This window comes from Phyllostomus hastatus, unplaced genomic scaffold (genome assembly GCF_019186645.2).
Source record: "Phyllostomus hastatus isolate PE091 unplaced genomic scaffold, TTU_PhHast_1.1 phas_scaffold_442, whole genome shotgun sequence".
NCBI classification, from domain to species: domain Eukaryota; kingdom Metazoa; phylum Chordata; class Mammalia; order Chiroptera; family Phyllostomidae; genus Phyllostomus; species Phyllostomus hastatus.
The window spans coordinates 5809873-5829990 of record NW_025334030.1 but is presented as its reverse complement, the minus strand read 5'-3'; the positions used below and the strand labels follow the sequence as shown (position 1 = coordinate 5829990).

The following is a 20118-nucleotide window of genomic DNA, read 5'->3' as shown; positions in this document are numbered from 1 at the left end:
CATAAATACAAATCTCAGTTACCTAAATTTGTTAAATAAACACAGCTCCCAATGATACGATTCGTATGTCTGTTATGGTGGTATGTTAACTGTAACTGAGTAAAGTATAAACTTGGCTGCTAGCTCTTCAGTCCACTATGTAAATAGGGATGCTCAGCCTCATCAGTGACCAATCACGTCCCTTCTTCCAGAGCCTGCTGACGACAGGTCACTGTGCATCCTTCCATTCCCACAGACCACTGGGTGTGCAGTGGTGCTGCCGTCTCCTAGAGGTAAACCCATGTGGTGTTTTATAAGAATGGGCCATTGAAAGGGGCTACGGGCCAGCAAAGATGAAAGTATAGCGAAGAAATGAAAACTGGTAATGCTGGATATGAAATCTGAATCAAAGGTAAACAAACCACATCCCTGGTGGTGTGGCTCAGTGGACTGAGCGCCAGCCTGTGGACTGAAAGGGTCACTGCTTCGACTCCCAGTTAGAACACGTGCCTGGGTGTTGGGCAGGTCCCCAGTAGGGGCGTGCGAGAGGCACCCACACACTGATGTTTCTCTCCCTCTCTTTCTCCCTCCTTTCCCCCTCTCTAAAAATAAATATTTTTTAAAAAAGATAAACGAACTACTGAAGCAGCAGCCAAAGAGACTTTAGAAAAGCCATCAGTGACAAACTTACTAGCATAAATGACAGTGGCTGTGACAAAATGGATAAAGATATCACAGAGCAACTGACACCAGCAAAAGCTTCCTGTTACAAGAACTCTCCAAGGCGTTTCACGATATGGAGGGCGCTAGCGAGAACTGCCGGGACTGGCAATTCGCCCAGGCACAGAAAAGATGTTCGTTCCACATCACGAGTAACCTGAGAGAACACTGTTCAAGCTATTCTTGCAAGGTTCTTTGCAAAGAAATAAAACACTTTAATCCCCAGTGCATCTAATGTTTTAAGTATGCTGTACTAACTAAAAGTTCCAAGTTACACTGTACTAACTATATGTTTGTAACCAATGGCTTTTGACGTCTTAGAAATCATCTTCATTGCTTTCATGATGACCTATTACCATTTAATAACCACTCCCCACTGAGCCTGAAGCTTGCTCCCACAGCCCGCACGTGCTAGGAGGTCCCGTGAGGCTGTGAAGTGAGCGCGCAGGGGGTGTTCGCATTCTCAGGAAGGACTGCAGGTCACTGCGAGGATCGGGAAGCTACTATTTCACACGGCATTTGGTAAAGTGAGTCCTTGTTTTGTGTCATCTACTATGATGACCACTATTGGGGAAGGTAGCCAGAGAGACGGAAGGAGAGCGGCCTGGGAGCCTGGCAAAGGGGCGCCCTTTGTGCCCTCACCTGAACCTCGGCCCCAGCCAGTCTTGACCAGGATCTCGTACTTGAAGCGGCCCCCCTTCCCGCAGAAAGGGATGACACGGACCCGGCTAATGTCCAGCTGGTCCAGCTTACGCAGGATCACAGCCATTACCACATAAGTCACCAGGCACATGGCACACGTCAGCAGGACGATGTAGTTCATGTCCAAGGCAGGCTCCTGGGGAGACAGACCCATCAGGCCCAGGAAGCACGGCCCTTGCCTCACTGTCTCAGGATAGAGCCGGGGCTTCCACACTGCTCAGGACCACGGTGACACTCACAGGGAAGATGAAGTAGACGTGGCTGGGGGGCACAAAGAGGCTGGCTCCGAAGGCAGTGAGGTGGCGGGTGAGGCAGACAGCCTGGCTGGGCGAGGTCTCCTCCAGGGGCACAAGGCCCTCCGTCCGCCAAATCATCTCCTTCTCACTGAAGTACTGGCACAGGGACGTGTACAGGCCCACGGACACTTCCAACGCAGACCAGTGGAAGTGGCTGGTCAGGTTCAGGTAGTAACTTCCGCCCAGGTCACCAGTCCTGGGAGAAGCAGTGGGGAGTGTCACAGCCACACGCTGCCAAGGCTCTGGCCCCGTGTCAGAGCAGCGTTCTCAGCTACAGCCACGCTCACCGTGCGTGGCCACTCCTGGCCTCTCCCCAGTCCCTCTGCTGCACACTTGCTCCCACAGGGGGCCCACGCAGTCTTGGCACGCAGATTTGATCATGCCCAGCTCACCCTTAGAGGCCGGCCCCGCCCATGCTGAGTCTCCAACTGGTTTGTCAGACCCAACCACCCAGCACACAGGCCACTCCCAGCTCCTCACCCAGGGGCGATGAAAAAGGTGTAGGGCTTGTGGTCCTCGCCTGCCAGTGCCTCCAGGCTGATCTTCCTGCTGGCGGAGCAGTTGTGCTCGTTGGGCCAGGGGGCTGAGTGCAGGTAGACGGCCAGATAGGGCTCCGGCTCCTCTGGCAGGTAGTGCTCTAGGGGCGGCATGTGCAGGGTCGGACGACTGCCCATTTGGGGGCAGAGGAACCACGCTGCCTGCCCATGGGGGCTGTGGGTAGGGCACCGGGTCCTCCCTGGCCACCCACAGCGCAGTGCCCCGCCCACGGCACGCACCGTTCAGCACCGTGTAGATGAGCTGCAGGTGCAGCCCGGCCTCAGGTTTGCTGCGGTTGGGGGTAACCACGGCGCCGACTGAGGCCCTGGGGGGCACGATGGCAGAAGTAGCAGGGATGCGGTGGCCCGGAGCAGCCTGGCTGGTGCTGTTGGGCACCTTCACGGTGATGGCGCGCTCCGAGGCCAGCCGCCCAATGGGGATCTGGGCACCAGCCTGTGTCTGGAAGGCCATGGATGCCACCTTGGTGGAGACAGTGTAGTTGCTTATGTAGCCGAAGGGAAAGGGGTTGGAGTCAACAAGGAAGATGAGCTGCACCACGTCGCTGAGGTTGGACAGGGCCCCACTGAAGGCGGCCGGGATGGAGAAGTGGCAGCCAGGGCCCGAGGCGTTGCCCTGACACAGCAGGCTCAGAGGGTCCGAGCGCTTGCCCTGTGCCACAATCTCCTCGCCTGCCAAGGTCAGGGGCTCTTCATTGAGCACACGGGAGCGCATGAGGATGTACATGAGGGCCGACGACAGGTGGTAGGCCCTGGATGCCACCATCAGTGAAGGTGACTCAGCCCCCAGCTCTGAGGGCTGCAGGTCTGGGACGTCTGAGCTGGCCAGGTGGATGAGGTCACCTGCAGATGGGGGGCATGAGAGGAGAGGTGGGGGTATTGGGGGAGAGGTTGGTAGGAGAGAAACGGGGGGAGGAATGAGAGGAGGGGTTGGGGGAGAGAACTGGAGAAGAGGTAGGGGGCAAAGAGATGGAAGGAGGAGGAAGCACCATGTGCCCCCAGGACCCAGCCCACACCTGTAATGTTGAGGATGCTGTCAGCAATGGCGGTGGGCGTCCCGGTGCCTGCGGTGGTCTCGGCCTGCAGGACGCGCATCATGGCCTCCAGCTTGTGCAGTGTCTTCTTCAGGCACGAGCGGCACACAGGCTCCCGGCTGGACACCTGCGGGGAGTCCGGGCACTGGGTCCAGCCTCACTGCGGCCTGCTGGTGCCCCCTTCTGCCCCCAGGCTCAGCGCAGCTCCATTCCGTTCACCGTGATTCTGGGGCAGCCTCTGTGACCACGGCCTCCCGCCCCCATTCCGTCCCTCTGAACCATCCCAATGTAGCCTCCCCAGGGTGCCTCCCTGCTGGAACCCTTCTGGGGCCCCTCCCTACAGACAAGCAAAGTCCAAGGTGACATGGACCTACTGGCTGACCCCAGGCACACACATAGGCACAGATGCCACGTGGCAGACAAAGCAACCCCCACCCAGAAGGCTCTTTGCTCCTTTCTCTTCTGCTGAGGCTTCTGTAGCAATCCCCTGCCACCCTGGATGTAGCGTGCCCAACCTCACGGGCACCGTGCCCAGCACTTCCCGGGTCCTGGGTGATGTGGCGAGCAGCCTCTCAGGGCTGGAGAGACAGGTCAGGTGTGACCACAGGCTGGAGGCAAAGGGCACAGGAAGGCCTCCTCATGTCACCCCTCTCCATACCTGGGCTGCTCCTCATGCCCGGGTACCGTCCTACCATGCACTGGGCCAGCACCGCCGTGATCTGTTGGATGTCATCTACGGTGTTGACCCGCAGGGAGACCAGGATCTCTGTGATGTTCTTGCGTATCTGGGCATGCAGCTGCCACCTGGAGTCCAGCTCTGCCACCACGGCCAGGCCCTGCTCATACTGTGGGAGGTGGGCCAAGGTAGCCATCAGTGGGCAGCAGGCAGCCCTAGCAGCAATGCAGCTGGGCACAATGCAGGCCATTGCAGGCACTGTATGACGTGGGCAGTGACCCAAACTCTGTCTTTTAAAGGGCGAAAGGGGGCTTTCCCAGGCTCTCAGGAAAGTCTGGGGCACAGGAAGAGGCAAGTCGGGCAAGTCTGGCACAGGAGGGACCATGGAGGGGTCTGCTGAGAGCAGAGATCTTTTTTTTTTTCAATCCTCACCTGAGGACACTGTACGGGTTTGAGAGACAGAGAAACATTGATGTGAGAGAGAAACATGGACTGGTTGACTCCCATACGTGCCCCAACTGGGGATTGAGCCTGCAACCTAGGTGCGCACCCTGCCAGGGGTCAAACCCACAACCATGCCAGTGTGCGGCATGACACTCCGACTAACTGAGCCACCCAGCCAGGGCTGTTTATTTATATTTATCAATTTTAGAGAGAGAGGAAGAGAGAGACAAACATCGATTTGTTGTTTCACTTATTTATGCATTCATTGGTTGCTTCTTGTTTATGCCCTGACTGGGAATCAAACCTGCAATCTTGGTGTATCGGGATGACGCTCTAACCAACTGAGCTATGCGGCTGGGAACAAAAGCAGAAGTCATTTCAAGGGATTCTTGTCTCTCAGGAGCCAGGGAAAAGCCCTTTGCAAGAATGCAAGGACCCAGTAAAAGTACTGCTCTGAGTCAGTGCTTACCCACTGAGGGCAGGCTCCCCCAGGGAACTGACCTCATTGAGCACAGTGATGAGGGCCAGTGAGTACTCGAGGACATGCTGCGGGTCAGCCTGTCTCAGCAGCTTGGGCAGCATGCTCTCCGTGAGGCTGTGCAGCCAGGATGTAAGGTCTGGGGGGCCACCCAGGTCATTACCCGGGGGCTCCGGCAGGGTGATGGCCAGAGACCTACGCAGAGAGGCCATGGGTAAGCAGGCAGCAGGCCCGCTCCCACCCTCCAGGCCCCGTTACCAGGGGCCCTACTCACCTGTTGAGGGCGACCACAGCAGCGCCCAGCTGGTCCTGCACCACCACAGCCAGGCCCACTTCAAAGCGGGGTGCGAAGCCAGGTGGCAACACAGCCCCATAGGTGAAAAGGCTGCCCTTGTAGACACAGAACTCCTCACAGTGGCCCTGGCGACAGCGCTGCAGCAGCAGGGCGTACACCAGTGGGGCGCCTGCATCCTCCGCGTCCTGCCAGCCTGTGAGTCACAACACGGTCACCTCAGTCCCTCCATGAGCATCAGCATGGCCCCTGCCTCCCCAGCCTGGCCACACTCACCCGTGCACTCGAAGTGCACCTTGGTGGTGAGGGCGTGCACAGCATCCAGTGGGAAGAGGTGGCAGGAACCCCCCAGTGGAGGGCGGTTGGGGGAGAGATGGATGGAGGCACAGCCTTCCTCCTGGCCAGAGCTGCCCAGCACAGTGAGCGTGAATGTGTAGCCTTCGCCATCCCGAAGCACACCACGCCGTACCACCAGCCGCATGCCCGTGCTGCCTGTGGACGTGGTCGTCTCGTCCAGCACCAGTGTCTGGTTGCTGAAGGTGCGTGCAGCCCAGAGCTGTGGGGTGCAGATGGTCATTCAGGGGCAGGGCTGCTGCGGTCACCTCCAGGGCTCAGATAAGGCCCGCCCCCAGCCCCGCCCCCCCAGGCCCCCCCAGCTCACCCCTCGCTTGGCGCCCCCACTGCAGTTGTCGCAGCGGCCCTCCAAGTACAGGTAGGAGCTGCGGCTCACTGCATACACCCCCTGTGCCTTGCAGGACACACACTCCAAGGACACTATGGGCACCTGGCCACTCCGGATCAGCACCTGTAGATGGGGTGGGATCATGGGGAGGCCATGCCCTGAGACAGGATCTCTGCTTCTGAAACTAACCTGAATCTGCCCAGGGTGGTCTCTCCCTCTCCCTGTGCTTTTGCCCCAGATGAGAAAGCACCCCTGTAAGCCCTGCCAACTGTATAGCCCGAAGTCCAAGTTCCCAAGGGACAGTGAGCTTGGCCCTCACCCAGTGCATTCACTTGGTTTTGGGTCTCCCAATCTGAGGGCAGGGGTCATCTAAAGGAGCAGAGACCACAGGGGGCTTATTTTTCTGCAGTATCTAGTGCCTAGCTTGGGCCCAGCACCCAGGAGGCACTTGCCACGTGCTCACATATCAAGGCACATGTGGAGGACAGCTGTGTTCCACACAGCCCCTGCTGAGCCTCCTGTGGCCTGGGCCACAGGGGGTCTGCCTCACGTAGCCCAGTCAGGACGGCCACTGCTCGAAGCTCCCACCTCCCTGGACACTCCCTCCGGGCTGGCTGCCCCGACTCCCCAGGCAGGCCATCCGGGAGAGGCCTGGCACGGAGGACAGACACCCCACCCCAGACACCAGCAGAGCTTGGAACCACCGATCCCATGGGCAGGCCCCGCCCACCGGCAGCTGGAGTGGCTGACGCAGGGTCACCGCACGGGGGTCCTGACCTGCCCGGCTGGTCCGAGGGAGGAGGACAGAGAACATGACCCCAGAGAGGGCGAACCAGGCCCTTCACGTGGGAACTAGGACAGCCCCTCAGGGAGACATTTCCTCATGGTTCGCCTTCGCGCTGCTGGGACAGTTTTTTCTCACACATCACAAGAGCTACGCAGCTCCCATAAGGTCTGGAGCGCAGCGCACCGTTCGGAAGGAAGCAATGCTGAAACAGGGTGTCTTGTTAAATAGAATTTGTATCCAAAGTAGTAACTTAGAGGCGAACCAACAGCTTCTGGAAGTACTAAATCAACGCAAACCGTAAAAAAGGGCATTTGGAGCCATTTGTAGGAGGCAGCCCTGTGTGCTCAGCCCTTCCTGGGCGGCACCCCGCCCACTGCAGGCCTGTGGATCCACTTTCCTGGGCACAGGCCAAGGGCAGTCGGCACCCACCGTCTGGTTGGTGGCTTCCTCCTTCCGGCCGGCCTTCCACACGGTCAGGTTGAAGGTGTACTCCACTCCGGCTTGCAGGCGCTCCCGAGGGATGGTGACTATGCTGTTTCCTCGGGGCCCGAAGTTCAACACACAGCCGCCAGTCTCGCTCTGTGGCCCATGACAGGGGCAGTGAGACCCCGGACCACCTCAGAACAGGGGCTGGCCCGGAGGACAGCTGGGGATACCCCTCCCCCTGCTGGGATCAAGCCCTCAGGACTCTGCCGGCAGATGGACCCCCTCCCCTTGTTGGACTCATTAGTGCAAACACCTGAAGGGGGCTGGAAGGACACCCCTCTCCCCCGGCCCCTCCGTGCAGCTGACCTGTGTTGAGGCCACACAGGCCCAGTGGAAGCTGAGTGGTGTCTGGTCACCATCCTCCAGGTTGGGGTCGTAGGACTTGCTCCCGTCCAGTACTAGGTCCTGCGTGTCCGACCACACGCGGTATGAGCCACCCTTGACAATGGGCACCAGGCGCTCAGGGGCCACTGTCACATTGGCCTGGATGCTCTGGGACAGGGGCGTGTCCCCAAACGACACCACGAACACGAAGCAGTAGTGGCCCACGGGCAGCACCAGGCGTGGCACCACCAGCTGGGGCCGGCTCACGTCCACGCCAGGCAGGGCCACAGGGGTCGAGCGCCCAGGCCGCTGGCAGCTGGTGGCGCGGTACACCTCCCAGCGGTACTCAGTCTGGTAAGTGACACAATCTCGCAGGTCAACGTGAGCCTCCAGGTAGTTGCGCTGGGAGCGCCGCATCAGCACCTGCGGGGGCAGGGCCACATCCACCTTGGGTTCCCTGCACGCCAGCACGTGCACCGTGACCGTGGCCTGTGCCACGAAGAAGCTCACCAGGTTGGAGGCGTTCACCTCCACGTGGTAGTCCCCAGGCTGCAGGTAGGAGTGGTCGGCCCAGGGATCCTCCGTCGCCTCTGCTGGAGCCCCATCCCCAAAGTCCCAGTGGTAGGCCACACGCCGAGGGCTGGGGCTCGTGGCAGCCTCGAACCGGGCTGAGCGGTTGGTGAAGCAGCGACCACTGCGCAGCACCACATGCTGGATGACATCCTGGACCTCAACCACAAGAGTGTGGTTCACGCCACCCAGATCATTAAAGGCACGCACGTGGATCTCCAGCAGCCCCGCAGCCACGGGGGTGTAGGTGACATCGCGGCCAGAGAGGATGACCAGCGAGTCCCCCTGAACCTTCTGTAAGGAGAAGTACCACGCGTAGGCAACACGAGACCCCCGCTGCACTCGGGCCGTGAAGTTCCTCTCGGTGCCAGTGGCAATGCCTGCTTCGCAGCAGTTGGGCACCTGAAGCCCACCCACAGCCTCCAGCACCAGGATGCGCGCCTGTGCCTGTGCCCGGCTCACGTGGTTCTCAGCCTGGACGCTCACTATATAATCCCCAACTCGGGGGAAGCTGCGGGAAAAGTGAGGTCCTGGGAGCAGCTCGGGGCCAGCTCCGCTGACTTGCAAGTGGAAGCTGACGGCTGAACCAGCAGCTAGCAAGATCTGAAAGTGGACCAGCTGCCCAGGCTCCACCACCTTGCTGCTGGCCCACAGCACCAGCCCCACAACAGGCTCCTCCACCGTGAGGCTGTACGTGGCTGTGACCCAGCTGACTGCGTTGGAGGCGTTGAGCTGAAGAGAGACAGTGCCGGCTTCGGGGAAGACCACAGTGACATGCTGGCCGTGCCTGCTGCCACCTGGAACAGTCCAGCACCAGCTGACGTTGGTGCCTGAGGTCAGCTGCCCCCAGAAGGGCAGAGTCGATCCGGTCACCACGAAACTGCCGTCCACCTCACCAGTCCTGATGCTGAGGCCACTCACAGGTACCTGCACAGCCAACTCAACAGTGGTGTTGGCCGAGCCCAGCTGGTTCTTGGCTGTGACGGTGACTAGGTATAGGCCAGGGGTGGGAAAGGCATGGGCTGTGGAGGGCTCTGGGGTCTCCCAGCTCAGCCCGTCCCCCAGGGACCAGGTGTAAATAACACCACTGCCACCGGCCAGCTCAGCACAGAGGGTGACACTCACGTTGACAGGGGCTGGGTTTGGGGAGGCAGCCAAGGCCAGCCACCCCACAGGCTCCACAAAGTCCACAGTGCGGTTGGCCGAGGCACTGCCCAGCATGTTTGTGGCCCGCAGCTGGACATGGTAGGTGCCAGCCTCGAGCACAATGAGTGAGAAGGTTTTGCCGCTGCCAACCAGGGCCGTGCCACCGTCCCGCTGGGCAGTCCAGCCATAGGAGATGTTGGTCCCGTCCCTTACCACAGCCTGCAGCTGAAGCGTGCTGTTGGTGGGGAAGCAGCAGCCGCCGCCGCCACCAACCACCTGCAGCCCCTCGATGCGCTGCAGGACGTAAATAAAGATGCTGTCTTGGGCGGCGCCCACCTCATTCTCGGCCGTGACGATGATGTTGAAGGTGCCCACAGAGCGGAAGGTGTAGGAGATAGTGGGGCCCCCGGGAATGGGGGTGCAGCGGTCGCAGAGCACCCAAGAGTAGTGTACATCGCTGCCTGCCTCCAGCGAGGTGCTGAAGCTCACGCTGCCGTTCAGGGGCACCACCGTGCGGCTGGCATTCACACTGAGCCCCTGCACGTGCCGCTGCACAGAGACGTTCAGCCAGGCCTCGCCATGGCTCACCTCGTTCCAGCCGGTCACCCTGATGGTGAAGTGGCCTGTGCTGGTGTAGACGTGGGTGACCGCAGGGCCCTCGAGTTGCCCGCCGTCCCCCAGCTCCCACAAGTAGGTGGCGGGGCGCCCATGGCCCACGGCGGAGAACAGGTGGGGCTGCTGCAGCTCCAGCACCCGGGACCCATTGACCCTGATGCCGGTGAGCTCCACAGGCTCCTGCACCTCCACAAGCGCCGAGTCGTTGGCAGCCGAGATATTGTTAGACACAGTGACCGTCACCAGGTAGGAGCCTATGTCCCAGTAGGTGAATGTGGCCTCAGAGACCCCAGTGCTGGGCCCATTCTCGGTGCCAAAGTCCCAGGTGTAGCGGTAGGGAAACGGGGGCCAGGTGTGGGCCACCAGCCGGACCTCATCTCCAAGCCGCGCAAACTGCCTCTCGGGCAGCAGGGTGACGTTGCCCACCTCGGGCTCCACGCACACGCTGGTGAAGTAATGCGCCTTGTTCACATGGCTCGACAGGACGAGTGCCAGGGGGAACGTGCCACTGCGGGCGAAGCTGTGCAGCACGGAGGGGTCTCCCCAGACGGTCGTGTTAGACGAGCCATCCCCAAATGTCCAGTCGAAGGAGTAGTGGGCAGGGTCTCCAGTGACATGGGCTACGAGCCGGGCCTGGGGTTGCACAGGTATACAGGTCGCAGGGTCGATCCACAACACCTCCAGGACAAACACCTGCACTGGCAGGCTCTGGGCTAGGTGGCCGGCAGGGCTGGATACGGCCACAGTCACTGTGTAGTTCTGCGCCCTCAAGTACACATGCTCTACTGTAGCCTCAGGGCCCACAAGCACCGTGCCATCCCCCATGTTAAAGGTCCACGTGACATTGTCGCCCGACTCCAGGGTGGCGCCAACCACCACAGGTGCACCCTGCTCCACAGCCGGGCTCAGGCTCACATTCAGGCCACGGAGCTCCTCAAAGACATGGACATCAGTGTGCGCGACTACACTGCTCACTGTGTTGTTGACCTCCAGGCAGACGTGGTACGTGCCCCTCGAGGTGTATGTGTGGTTGACCGTTGGCTGGTGGTACGTCATGGCTGGGGAGCCATCCCCAAAGTCCCACGTGTAAAGGATGCCCCTAGTCAAGGGCGCTGGGTGTGGGGAGAAGATGATGGGCCAACCAGCCACTGGGACAGGGCTGCCCACGGCCACGGCCACAGCAGGCAGAGAGGAGCGCACACTCACGGGCACCAGCTGCGTCAGGTTCTCGAAGGCATTGGACACGAGCAGTGTCAAGTTGTACTCGCCTGGGGGACAGGCCCGGGGTGGGAATGGCACCTTGGCTACCACACTGCCTGCTCAGCACAATCCCTCCCTAACCCCACGAGGGCTGCTTGTACTCAGGAGCCTCTCTGGGGGACAGAGCAGGGCCACCATCAAAATGGAAAAAACACCCTTGGGTCCCACCCCAGGGGTCCTCAGAGAAATGTATGTGAAGTGCATCACCACAGAGCAAAACACAGGGCCACAGCAGACCCAGGACGAGGTGCAGACTGTCTCCAAGCGCGAGCTTACTCGGGTTAGCGAGCACCGGTGCAGGGCGGGAAATGGGGGCCTGCTGCTTACTCTGCGTTCTGCATGAGAGGCTTCCGGGGCTTTAACGGTAACTGAACAATAGCCCCCTTCTCTCCCAAAAAAGGGCTCAGGAGACAGGAGGGTCCAGGTTCTGATCAGCAGCTTCAAATCACAGGGTTCGGTGACCTGGACCACCCCTCACCCCGAGCCACCCCTCCTGCATCCTAGTAAGGCCAGGGTCAGCAACCCAAGCTGGCTTGGATGGAGCTGCTCCTGGCGCAGAGCTTGCCCCATGGGGTGCCAGCAGGGCACCAGGCCTGTCCTTACCTGGGATGGTGTAGGTGTGCGTGGTGTTGTGCTCCACTAGCACCTGGGCCACTGTGGGGTCTGGGACCTGGAAGGACTCGTTGTATGGAGGCTTAAACTGGCCGATCACCTGTTCCCCATCCCCGAAGGTCCACCTGCCAGGGCAGGCGGCAGTGAGCAGGCAGGCTGGGGGATGAGTGGAAGGGGCTGGCTACTCCCATGGAGGGGGGGCGCCCACTGGCTCAGCTATAAGCACTCTTCTCGTACCTTTGTTCCGAGTACCACCCCGCCCTGCTGCAGCCCCCCCCCGACACACCCTATTCACCCTGTACCTCCTGACAGACGAGGTGAGAGCTGGGGAAGGGGTGCTAGGGAAGAACCCCGTGCCCCTGCTCCTGCTGGGCCCAGTGCACTCACAGGAAGGCCACCTCCACGGCCGAGTCCACCAGCACATCAGCCGCCAGCACCAGCGTGGCGTTGGGGGGCAGCACCGGGGGCACTGCGGACACCCGCAGGCCCTGCATCCTATGCATCCGCTCCACGGTGACATTGTAGTTCACAGTGACGTTGCTCACATGGTTGGTGGCTGTCAGCTGTGGAGACAGTCAGCAGTGATCCAGCCACCACTGGGCCTTGAGGCAGAGTGGGCAGAGCCCCACCTCGCACCCACCCCTGGCCACCACGGGGTCATAGGGAGCAAAGCAGAACTGAGACAGAAGGCGAGAGTGAACTCTGGACACCCACCCACCCCCTGCCCCTGCCCTGTCTTCTGCCCACCGACAGCTTGAAGACGGCAGCGCTCTGGTAGATGACGTTGAAGACAACATTGTGGAAAGTCAATGACTGCTTGTCATCAATGGTCCAGCGGAAGACCACGTCTGAGCCAGCCTCCACCGTGGGGCTGTACCTCTGAGGGAAGGACATGGCGTTGGCCCACAGTGACCCTGCCCCAGCACAGGGTCTTTATAGAGCCAACTATGACCTCAGACCATGGGTCTAATGGCCCGAACACACCTCCCCGTGGCGCTTCATGAGACAGGGCTTGGACACACTGTGGGAGAGTGGGAAGGCAAGGAGGGGCCAAGGGTCCCAAGGCCCACCCTCAACTAGGGGGCCATATGGAATGGGGCTGAGCTCGGGCTTAGTCACACCCCGACCTCTCTGAACCTCAGTTTCCCCACCTGTCATCTCTGAATCTGCACACCCCTCCCAGAGCTCCTCCTCAGGCCTCTTGGTTGGACAACACGATGCCGTTTGGTAAGGCACATGAGTCCCAACGGGCCTCGTGGCTGGATATCTGTCTGCATCACCTGAGAGAACAGGTGTGACTAGCCAGGCTGGGGACACAGCTACGCAGTGGCAGGGCTGTTGGAAACGGCCCTTCCAAGGTCCTTGTGCAAAGATGCAGAGCTGACAGCTGCCTTGGTTGGGGCAGTGGTCCCAGCCCAGGACAGCCCCTTCCCAGAGAGGCACTGCTGTGGCCAGGTGGTGTCAGAAGCCCCTCAAAAAGTACTCAGGGCCTCGTTAACACACCCAGGCTTGATGAGGTCAGAGGTGGGCAATAGGGTTCTACAATCTGTTTCTTGAAATGTGAGAACAGAAAGAAACACTTTCAGAGCCGCTGTTCTAGTGGTAATTTTTTAGTAACTTAGGAATGAATGACCACCTAACAGGATCTGCCCATCAACCAAGCTCTTTCCTCAGTGGGGAGGGGCCACTGTGTGCGTGGGCACTTTGTCTCAAGAGAGGCTGGGCAGACCAGCTGGCCACACTCACCACCAGGACACCCTGCAGCACGCGGGCCTCGGGGCTGGGCGTGGCCCGAAGGCCGCAGATGGGCTCCTCCGCCTTCACCCACAGGCTGAGGTTGGCCCGGCTGGCGCTGTTCTCCACCACAACCTCCACTGCATGCTCGCCCTCACTGAGCCTGGGCAGCGCCAACACTGAGTACAAGGTGGTGTTGGCCTCACGGGCACAGCCGGGCACCAGGGCAGCCACTGAATCAGGGCAGTAAGCCTTGAAGGGTGCACTGAGGTTGCCCCCGGGCCAGTGCACCGTGGCTGTGGCATTGTCGCCGGAGTCCACCTGGAGCACCAAGGCTGAGCCATTGGTGGATATGTAGAGGAGACCGTCGTGGGGAATGGGGTGGATGACCCGCAGCCCAGCCACCGGGGAGAGCACATCGAAGCTGCAGGACAGGTTGTGCCTAGACACGCTGTTGCCCACCGAGGCCCGGACCTCATAGCGTCCTGGCCGCCCCAGCCCCGGGTTGGGCCTCAGGCCCAGCAGCGGGGTGAGCCGCTCTGTGGCAGTGAGCAGTCGCAGGGCACAGGCCTGGCCAGCCCGGCTGGCCTCCAGCTGGGGAGACAGGCAGGCCTGCCAGGCCGAGGCAGTAGTAGAGAGGTATGGGGCCTCAGGGGCAGGGTGGCCAAGTGCTGGGGTGCAGCGCAGGAGGGCACCTGGGCCGGCATCATGCTGCAAGCCTATGAGGTCACCGGGGAGCAGGGGGCCATCCTGGTCACGGAAGGCGACCTACAGGAGAGGGAGGCGGGGCCATGTCAGGTCCTCTCCGGGGGACCCCCACTGGTCTGGGGCCTGTAGAGGGGCACTGGGCCAGGGGCTCCAACAGGCAGGCGAGATTCCCTCCCAGGGTGACACAGAGTCACCCCTGCACAAGGGTCTCAACACTCCTCAGTCACTCACACTCCAATGGGCTTCACAGGGGCCCCAGGCACTCATGGTGGAGACAGAGGGGACAGCCTCAGACAAAATGAACATGCACAGGGCAGACAGAATCGGGCAGGGATGGGGCTTCCCCAGACAGGGGAGGGACATTTGAGGGACAATGCAGCCACAATTTGTGACAGGAAGGAGCCAGCCAAGCCAAGAGACGTTTAGAGAGTCATCCTTAGAAAGCACAGGAAGTGTAAAGGCCCTGGGGCAGGAGCTTCTCGTGATGGGAGATGAATAAGGGCTCTGACAAGGCCAGAGGTGGGCAGAGGCCTGGGCAGAGGGACCCAGTGGGCTATGCCAAAGAATATGCATTTTCTCCGTGTTTTACGGGGAGACCCAGACCTTGGGGGGCTGAGGGGAAGCAGACGGCACCCGGGCCAGCGACACACACCGAGTACTGGGCGGGGGCGCCTGCAGGCACAGAGAAGAGGAACTCCTTCCACAGCTCGTAGGATGCCCCAGGGAGCCCCAGCACCAACGCAGACCCATTGGCACAGGCCCGAGGGCAACCGGGGGTGTCCAGTGGCAGACAGATGTTGGATCTGGGGCACCAGAGGCCCTCCTGCGTGCACTCAGGAGCCGGCTCGGTCCTGTTCTCCGGGGGCCCACTCTCAGGCACACTGCTGTTTTCTGGGGCCCCTGAAAGGGGAGGAAAGGCATCACAGGTCCAATTTGCTAACAGGCCACAGTCGGGGACACCCACTACTACCTGAGGCCCTGCTGGAAAGCGCTCCTGGCCTCCACCATCACTCCCCTGCCCCCCAACACCAGGCCAGCTGCCTGACTCAGGAGGAAACCCCACCTCGGCAAGCCCTGTCCAATCTGTCCTTGGGACCCCGGGCATGAGTCAGTGTCTCTGTGGACCCCACTCTGTCCATCTTGAGGCTGGAGACCAGTCTAGTGGCCCAGGGACAAGCAGACATGGCAGCGCAGAGAGGCCACCCCAGCCCCTCAACTCCCTCCACCACCAGAACAGGGTCCCACCTGCTCCCTCCAGGGGCCGGTACACCTGCAGCCTCATCTGGACGGGTCGGTCAAGCTCCTGGGTTCCAAACTCTGCAGCGGTGAGGAAGGCTGCGAGGCCCAGGCCCAGGCCGGGGAACGCCATCACCTGGTGAAGTTGGGGGGGCACGAGGACAGGGGTGGGGGTTTGGGGCTGGAACGCACAGCTCCACAGATCCTGGGCCTCAGCCCCCACCGGCCAAGGGAGGAAGGAGCCGCCAGATGGGGCTCTCCCAGGCCCTCCACAAGTGTTTCACTAGGGAGGAAAAGTCATGTTGAAACCATCTGTGAGCAGAAACACCTTGTTTTTTTTTGTTTTTTTTTTTAAATCCACACAGAGAGAAAAGGCGCAGGAGCTCAGAGCGGTCCTAGATACCAGGACAGAGCTTTCCCTCCCTGCACAATAGCAGGGTTCCTCCAACATCTTCACTGGGCACACAGGACATTAAAAAGGCTTGGGGCGGGGGGGGGTGGGGGGGAGGCAACTTGTTTTTTAAAGAGACACACAGCAGCCAGAGTGAGGGTGGTCTGGTGATCCCCAGATGGTGTCAGGAAGCAGGGGCTGGGCTGGCCTACCTCTACAGGCCCCCGGGGGGCAGACAGGCTCTCCTGCTGTGCCAGGGGACTCAGGGGTCCCTGCAGGTCTCCACTGGACGCCCCCACGAGGAAGTTCTCCGCATCCCACACAGGGCCTAAGGTGGCAAATGTGCGATGAGGTTCTGGTCCCAGGCCAAAGAGGACAGTGTCAGGGGCCAAGGCAGGACTGAGCCAACTGGTGGGAGCCCCCAGCCTCCTCCATCTGTGTCTGCTCCCTGTGTGCAGGCCCAGGCCAGGACGGCAGTAGGTGCTCGGCAAACACCTAGACACTGACCAGCTAAGGAAGGAGCCTGGGGGGAGGGAGAGGGGGAGGGGAGGGGAGGGAGAGAGGCACTGTCCTGGCCAAGGGTAGGAGGAGCTCTGGGGTGGCCCTGAGACTGTGTTTTTGGGGGTTAGCTGTCCTGGTTCAGGGCAGAAGGCAGTCCCCAGCCCCCTAGCCACCCCGGCGCACCTCCAGGCCGCAGCTCACAGACGTAGCTGTGGGGCGCGGAGCACAGGTCAGTGTTGCACTGCCCCGCAGGCCCGAGCCGCACACAGCGCTCTGCGGTGGCGGGGTGTGGCTCCCCCGGTAGCCAGTTCTGGCAGCTCTCCAGGCTGAAGGCCTCGCCCCGAGGCAATGGGCCTGCCTCAGCGCTCTCCACAGCTGAGAAGCCAATCCACACGTCCAGGCTCCTGCAGATGGGGAGAATGAGGACCCGGGGGCTCCCCAAAGACAGACGCCCCTCCATTCATCCCCTCTGGGGGCAGGCTTCTCACAACAGCCCCTCCGGGGAACCTTGCTCCTGCTTTCCAGATGAGAAACCTGAGGCTTAGAGATGTGACCTGGAGAGCAAGGCCCACAGCAGTGCTCACGCAGCCGCCCAGGCCATGGGCTAGGAGCCCAGCCAAGGGGGCCCCGCTTCCATCGGACCTGTGCTGCAACCTGCGGGGAGGCCCAGGGTACAGCAGGTGGGGACCACAACACCCACAGATCAGTCCCCAAAGGGCTATTCCCCACCACCCTGCCAAGGTAGGAAGACCCTCTTAGAGGAAGCGATTACAAATATATGGATAGGGATGGACACACGGAGAGACAGACACAGGGACAGGCAGAGGGACAGGGACAGACACAGAGGGAAATGAGGTGCTGTAGTCAGGGCCAGGATCCGGGGTCAAGCATGTTAACTGGGTGACCGTGGGCAAGGGCCTTGACCACTCTGGACCTCAGTTCCCCTTCTGCTCACTGAGGATGTCCAGGTGTGATTTCCCAGTCCAGCCGGGCTCTTCCCACACAGGGAACCCCAGAGGCAAGGATCTGGCCACCGCCCCCTCCCCCATCGCCAGCCTTGCCAGCCACTCCCAACTCTCCTCTGGACTGCCCAGGCTCTACCCTCTGACAGTGCTCTGCCCCCCATCCCCAACCTCCCCGCCTCTCAGGGGTGGGGGCAGGCACCTGGTGACCCGGGAAACCAGGAAGTGCTGGACAGCGGGACTGTCCACCATGGCCAGGGCAGCCCCAGCCCAGGCACGGCACTGCTCCTGTGCCTGGAGCCAGGCTGCCTTCTCCGCTACCAGGCGATAGCAGTGCCCATTTCCAGGGAAGATCTCGGTGTCGGAGGGGCACAGCGGATGCACCACTGGGGGCCGGCGGGGAAAGAGGGGGGCCATTAATGTGTGCCCACCTGGGACTCTGCCCCACCCACCCTTGACCCTGGGGTGAGGAACAGTAGTGACCTGGGCCCAGGGAGGCACCCACCTTGGGCTGGCTCCTCGCCCAGGGCCGCAATTGTATAGGTGGCCTCGAGGCCTGAGCCACCAAGATTTCGGATGCCAAGCTCGAGGGTCTCATCACTGTGCACCAAGACTGGACATGTGAGCTCCAGAGCAGCAGGAGCCGCCTGCACCTGCACCTCTGTTTCCAGCCGGACAGAGCCAGCCCCCATGGCCAGCACTGCCGTCACGTGATAGCGCCCAGGCAGCACATAGCGGTGAGTGCTAGCAGAACCAGCCACATCCACCTCGGGGGAGCTGTCGCCAAAGTCCCAGTGTGTGGAGCTGATGGGCAGCAAGGCAGTGACATGGAAGGCTGCTGGCTGGCCAGAGGCCAGGGGTCCTTGGGGCCCCACCAGGGCAGCCCCTGGGGAGGCAGGGAAAACATTCTGGAGGAGGGTGGGGCCCCCACAGACAGGGACAGGGGATAGTGGGGGGCTGGAACAGAAGGGTAGGCAGGCAGAGGAGATGTTGGGGGGATGGGCAGCCCCGCACAGGCAGTGGCCCTGCTCTGAGAGGGCCGCAAGGCCCCGGCTGGCTGAGAAGCAGAGGGCACTGCAGGCCTCGGGCACCAGCGGACCTTCGCGGGCAGCTGAGAAGGCCACCAGCACCACAGCACCTGAGCTGTTGTCAGGGAGGCAGGCGATGTACTTCTCACCTGGAAAGGGCAGATGGCTGCCTCTCGGCCCCCATTCCAGATCCCAGATCACCCCACCCAGCCCCATGGCCGGTCTCCCCCTATCCCACCCGCCCCAATTCCTGGCCAAGGGGGCCTGCCTGACCCAGTCAGTCTGTCTCAGCTCTGTGCCCCAGGTCCCTACCTACTGCCCCCCACCCTGGCTGACGACCCCTGACCACCGGCAGGGTGCCTGCCTAGCAGGGCTGTCCCACAGGGAAGGACCGAGCTGGCCCTGCCCCACCCACACTCACCACAGCCGCTGTCAGACATAGGGACTCGGAGGAGGGGTAGGCCAGCCAGGGGGCCAGGCCCCGCACAAGTGGCCGCGTCTGGCTGCACTACACGGACCTGCTGCTCCTCTGCCCAGCGTGGCAGCCAAGCTAGACCACAGTCACACTCCAACGGGTTCCCACTCAGGTTTCTGCGGGAAGGGCAGGGCCAAGCGCTCAGCACGCGGTGGGGGCAGGTATTGGCACCCAGGCCTGGCCCCGAGGAAGGGTCTGGGCCCCCTGACAAGTACAGCCTCCCCCTCCCCCGGGACAGCCTTCAGGGTCTGGTCTCAAACTAGGAGGCCGGTACAAAGGCAAGGCCAGGGGGGCAGGGTGCTGTTGGGGGACCAGGAGCCTAGCTACTGAAGCCCACCAAAAACAGTGCAACTTACATTTCACTTAAATTAAATAAATTAGCAAATGTTCCTTCTTCTAATGTAGAAATCTTGTTGTTGCTTATGTCCCTGAAAGAAAGGGAGGGATTCAGCAGGGTTTGAGGGATGCCCCCCTAACCACATGGTGACAAACTGCTGTCGCCTGCCCACCCTGTGGGGTCCCACGGCCAAGCCAAAGTGGACACTCACAACTCTGTCAGCACTGAGAGATTCGCCAGGAGCCTGACATCCAGCACCCGGAGCAGGTTGTGGGAGACATCTCTGGGGAGCAAAGAGGCCACGCGTCGGCACTGGATTCCTGGGTAGGGCGCAAAGCCAACCCCAAGCCTGTCCCTGGAAGCTCCCTAGTACCCCCAAGCTGTGACCTCCCACCCTCTAAGCTCCCTATCCCCAGGGCCAGAATGGAGAACTGGAATAAACTTTCATCTGGAAAAACCGAGGCAGGAAAGGGCTGGAAGCCCTCAGCTCTCCATCCGTGCCCTGCCCCACTTCCCTCCCTGCAGGTGCAAGGTCCCGGTCAGTCCCCTGCCCCCTGGCGCAGCAAGGCCATCCCACACCATGGGGAGCAGACTTCATCCCCCTCCACACAGGGTTTGGGAGCCCACGTTCAACCTCAAGGTTGACACAACCTCAGTAAAAACCCCACACAGGCCCAATGAGAAGTGTGGCTGGGCGAGAGTTGTCCAGACAAGCTGTAATGGACCGACGCTGTGTCAAACTGCGCTGCACGTGCAGGAGTGGACGCGATGGCTGATGAAAGCAAGAGGACCTCCTGAAACTGGCTGTGGCACCACAAGAATCCGTGCAAAGAAAGTCGGCTCTGACATAACCAGGATGCGTTCTTTAGCCCCCAATCCCACGTCCCCTCCCAGTCCACAGGCAGAGGCCACAGTCGCCCCTGCCTATCCACTTCCTGAGTCAGGGACCTGTAGACCACCCAGACTCAGTGGGCACCTCTGGCCATAGACTCCGAATAGGCCTCCCATCCTTAAGCCTCTGCCCTCTGATGTCTCAAAATGCCTCTCACCAGCCCTGTCTTCCCACCAGTGACCAGACCACCCAGTCAT

General features: G+C 61.1%; 1 protein-coding gene across 4 annotated transcripts in view; it reads right to left on the bottom strand.

The window, feature by feature from the left end:
* PKD1 (polycystin 1, transient receptor potential channel interacting) overlaps window positions 1-20118 on the bottom strand; it is a 46786-nt gene that overhangs the window by 12580 nt on the left and 14088 nt on the right. For all 4 annotated transcript variants that reach the window (XR_006783598.1, XR_006783599.1, XM_045820841.1 and 1 more), the window contains exons 2-26: window positions 19241-19312; window positions 19049-19120; window positions 18639-18808; window positions 17695-18366; window positions 17392-17575; window positions 16411-16631; window positions 15939-16054; window positions 15345-15471; window positions 14752-14999; window positions 13404-14159; window positions 12405-12536; window positions 12045-12220; window positions 11649-11782; window positions 7437-11053; window positions 7074-7223; window positions 5837-5980; window positions 5452-5731; window positions 5158-5371; window positions 4907-5078; window positions 3978-4130; window positions 3268-3412; window positions 2474-3094; window positions 2178-2334; window positions 1641-1893; window positions 1342-1537 (exon numbers count right to left, since the gene is read on the bottom strand). Coding sequence is in view for 2 of the 4 variants with exons in the window: in XM_045820841.1 (XP_045676797.1) it covers window positions 1342-1537; window positions 1641-1893; window positions 2178-2334; window positions 2474-3094; window positions 3268-3412; window positions 3978-4130; window positions 4907-5078; window positions 5158-5371; window positions 5452-5731; window positions 5837-5980; window positions 7074-7223; window positions 7437-11053; window positions 11649-11782; window positions 12045-12220; window positions 12405-12536; window positions 13404-14159; window positions 14752-14999; window positions 15345-15471; window positions 15939-16054; window positions 16411-16631; window positions 17392-17575; window positions 17695-18366; window positions 18639-18808; window positions 19049-19120; window positions 19241-19312 (9182 nt within the window). In the remaining 2 variants the exon portion in view is untranslated. The remainder of the gene's footprint in view (window positions 1-1341; window positions 1538-1640; window positions 1894-2177; window positions 2335-2473; window positions 3095-3267; window positions 3413-3977; window positions 4131-4906; window positions 5079-5157; window positions 5372-5451; window positions 5732-5836; window positions 5981-7073; window positions 7224-7436; window positions 11054-11648; window positions 11783-12044; window positions 12221-12404; window positions 12537-13403; window positions 14160-14751; window positions 15000-15344; window positions 15472-15938; window positions 16055-16410; window positions 16632-17391; window positions 17576-17694; window positions 18367-18638; window positions 18809-19048; window positions 19121-19240; window positions 19313-20118) is intronic.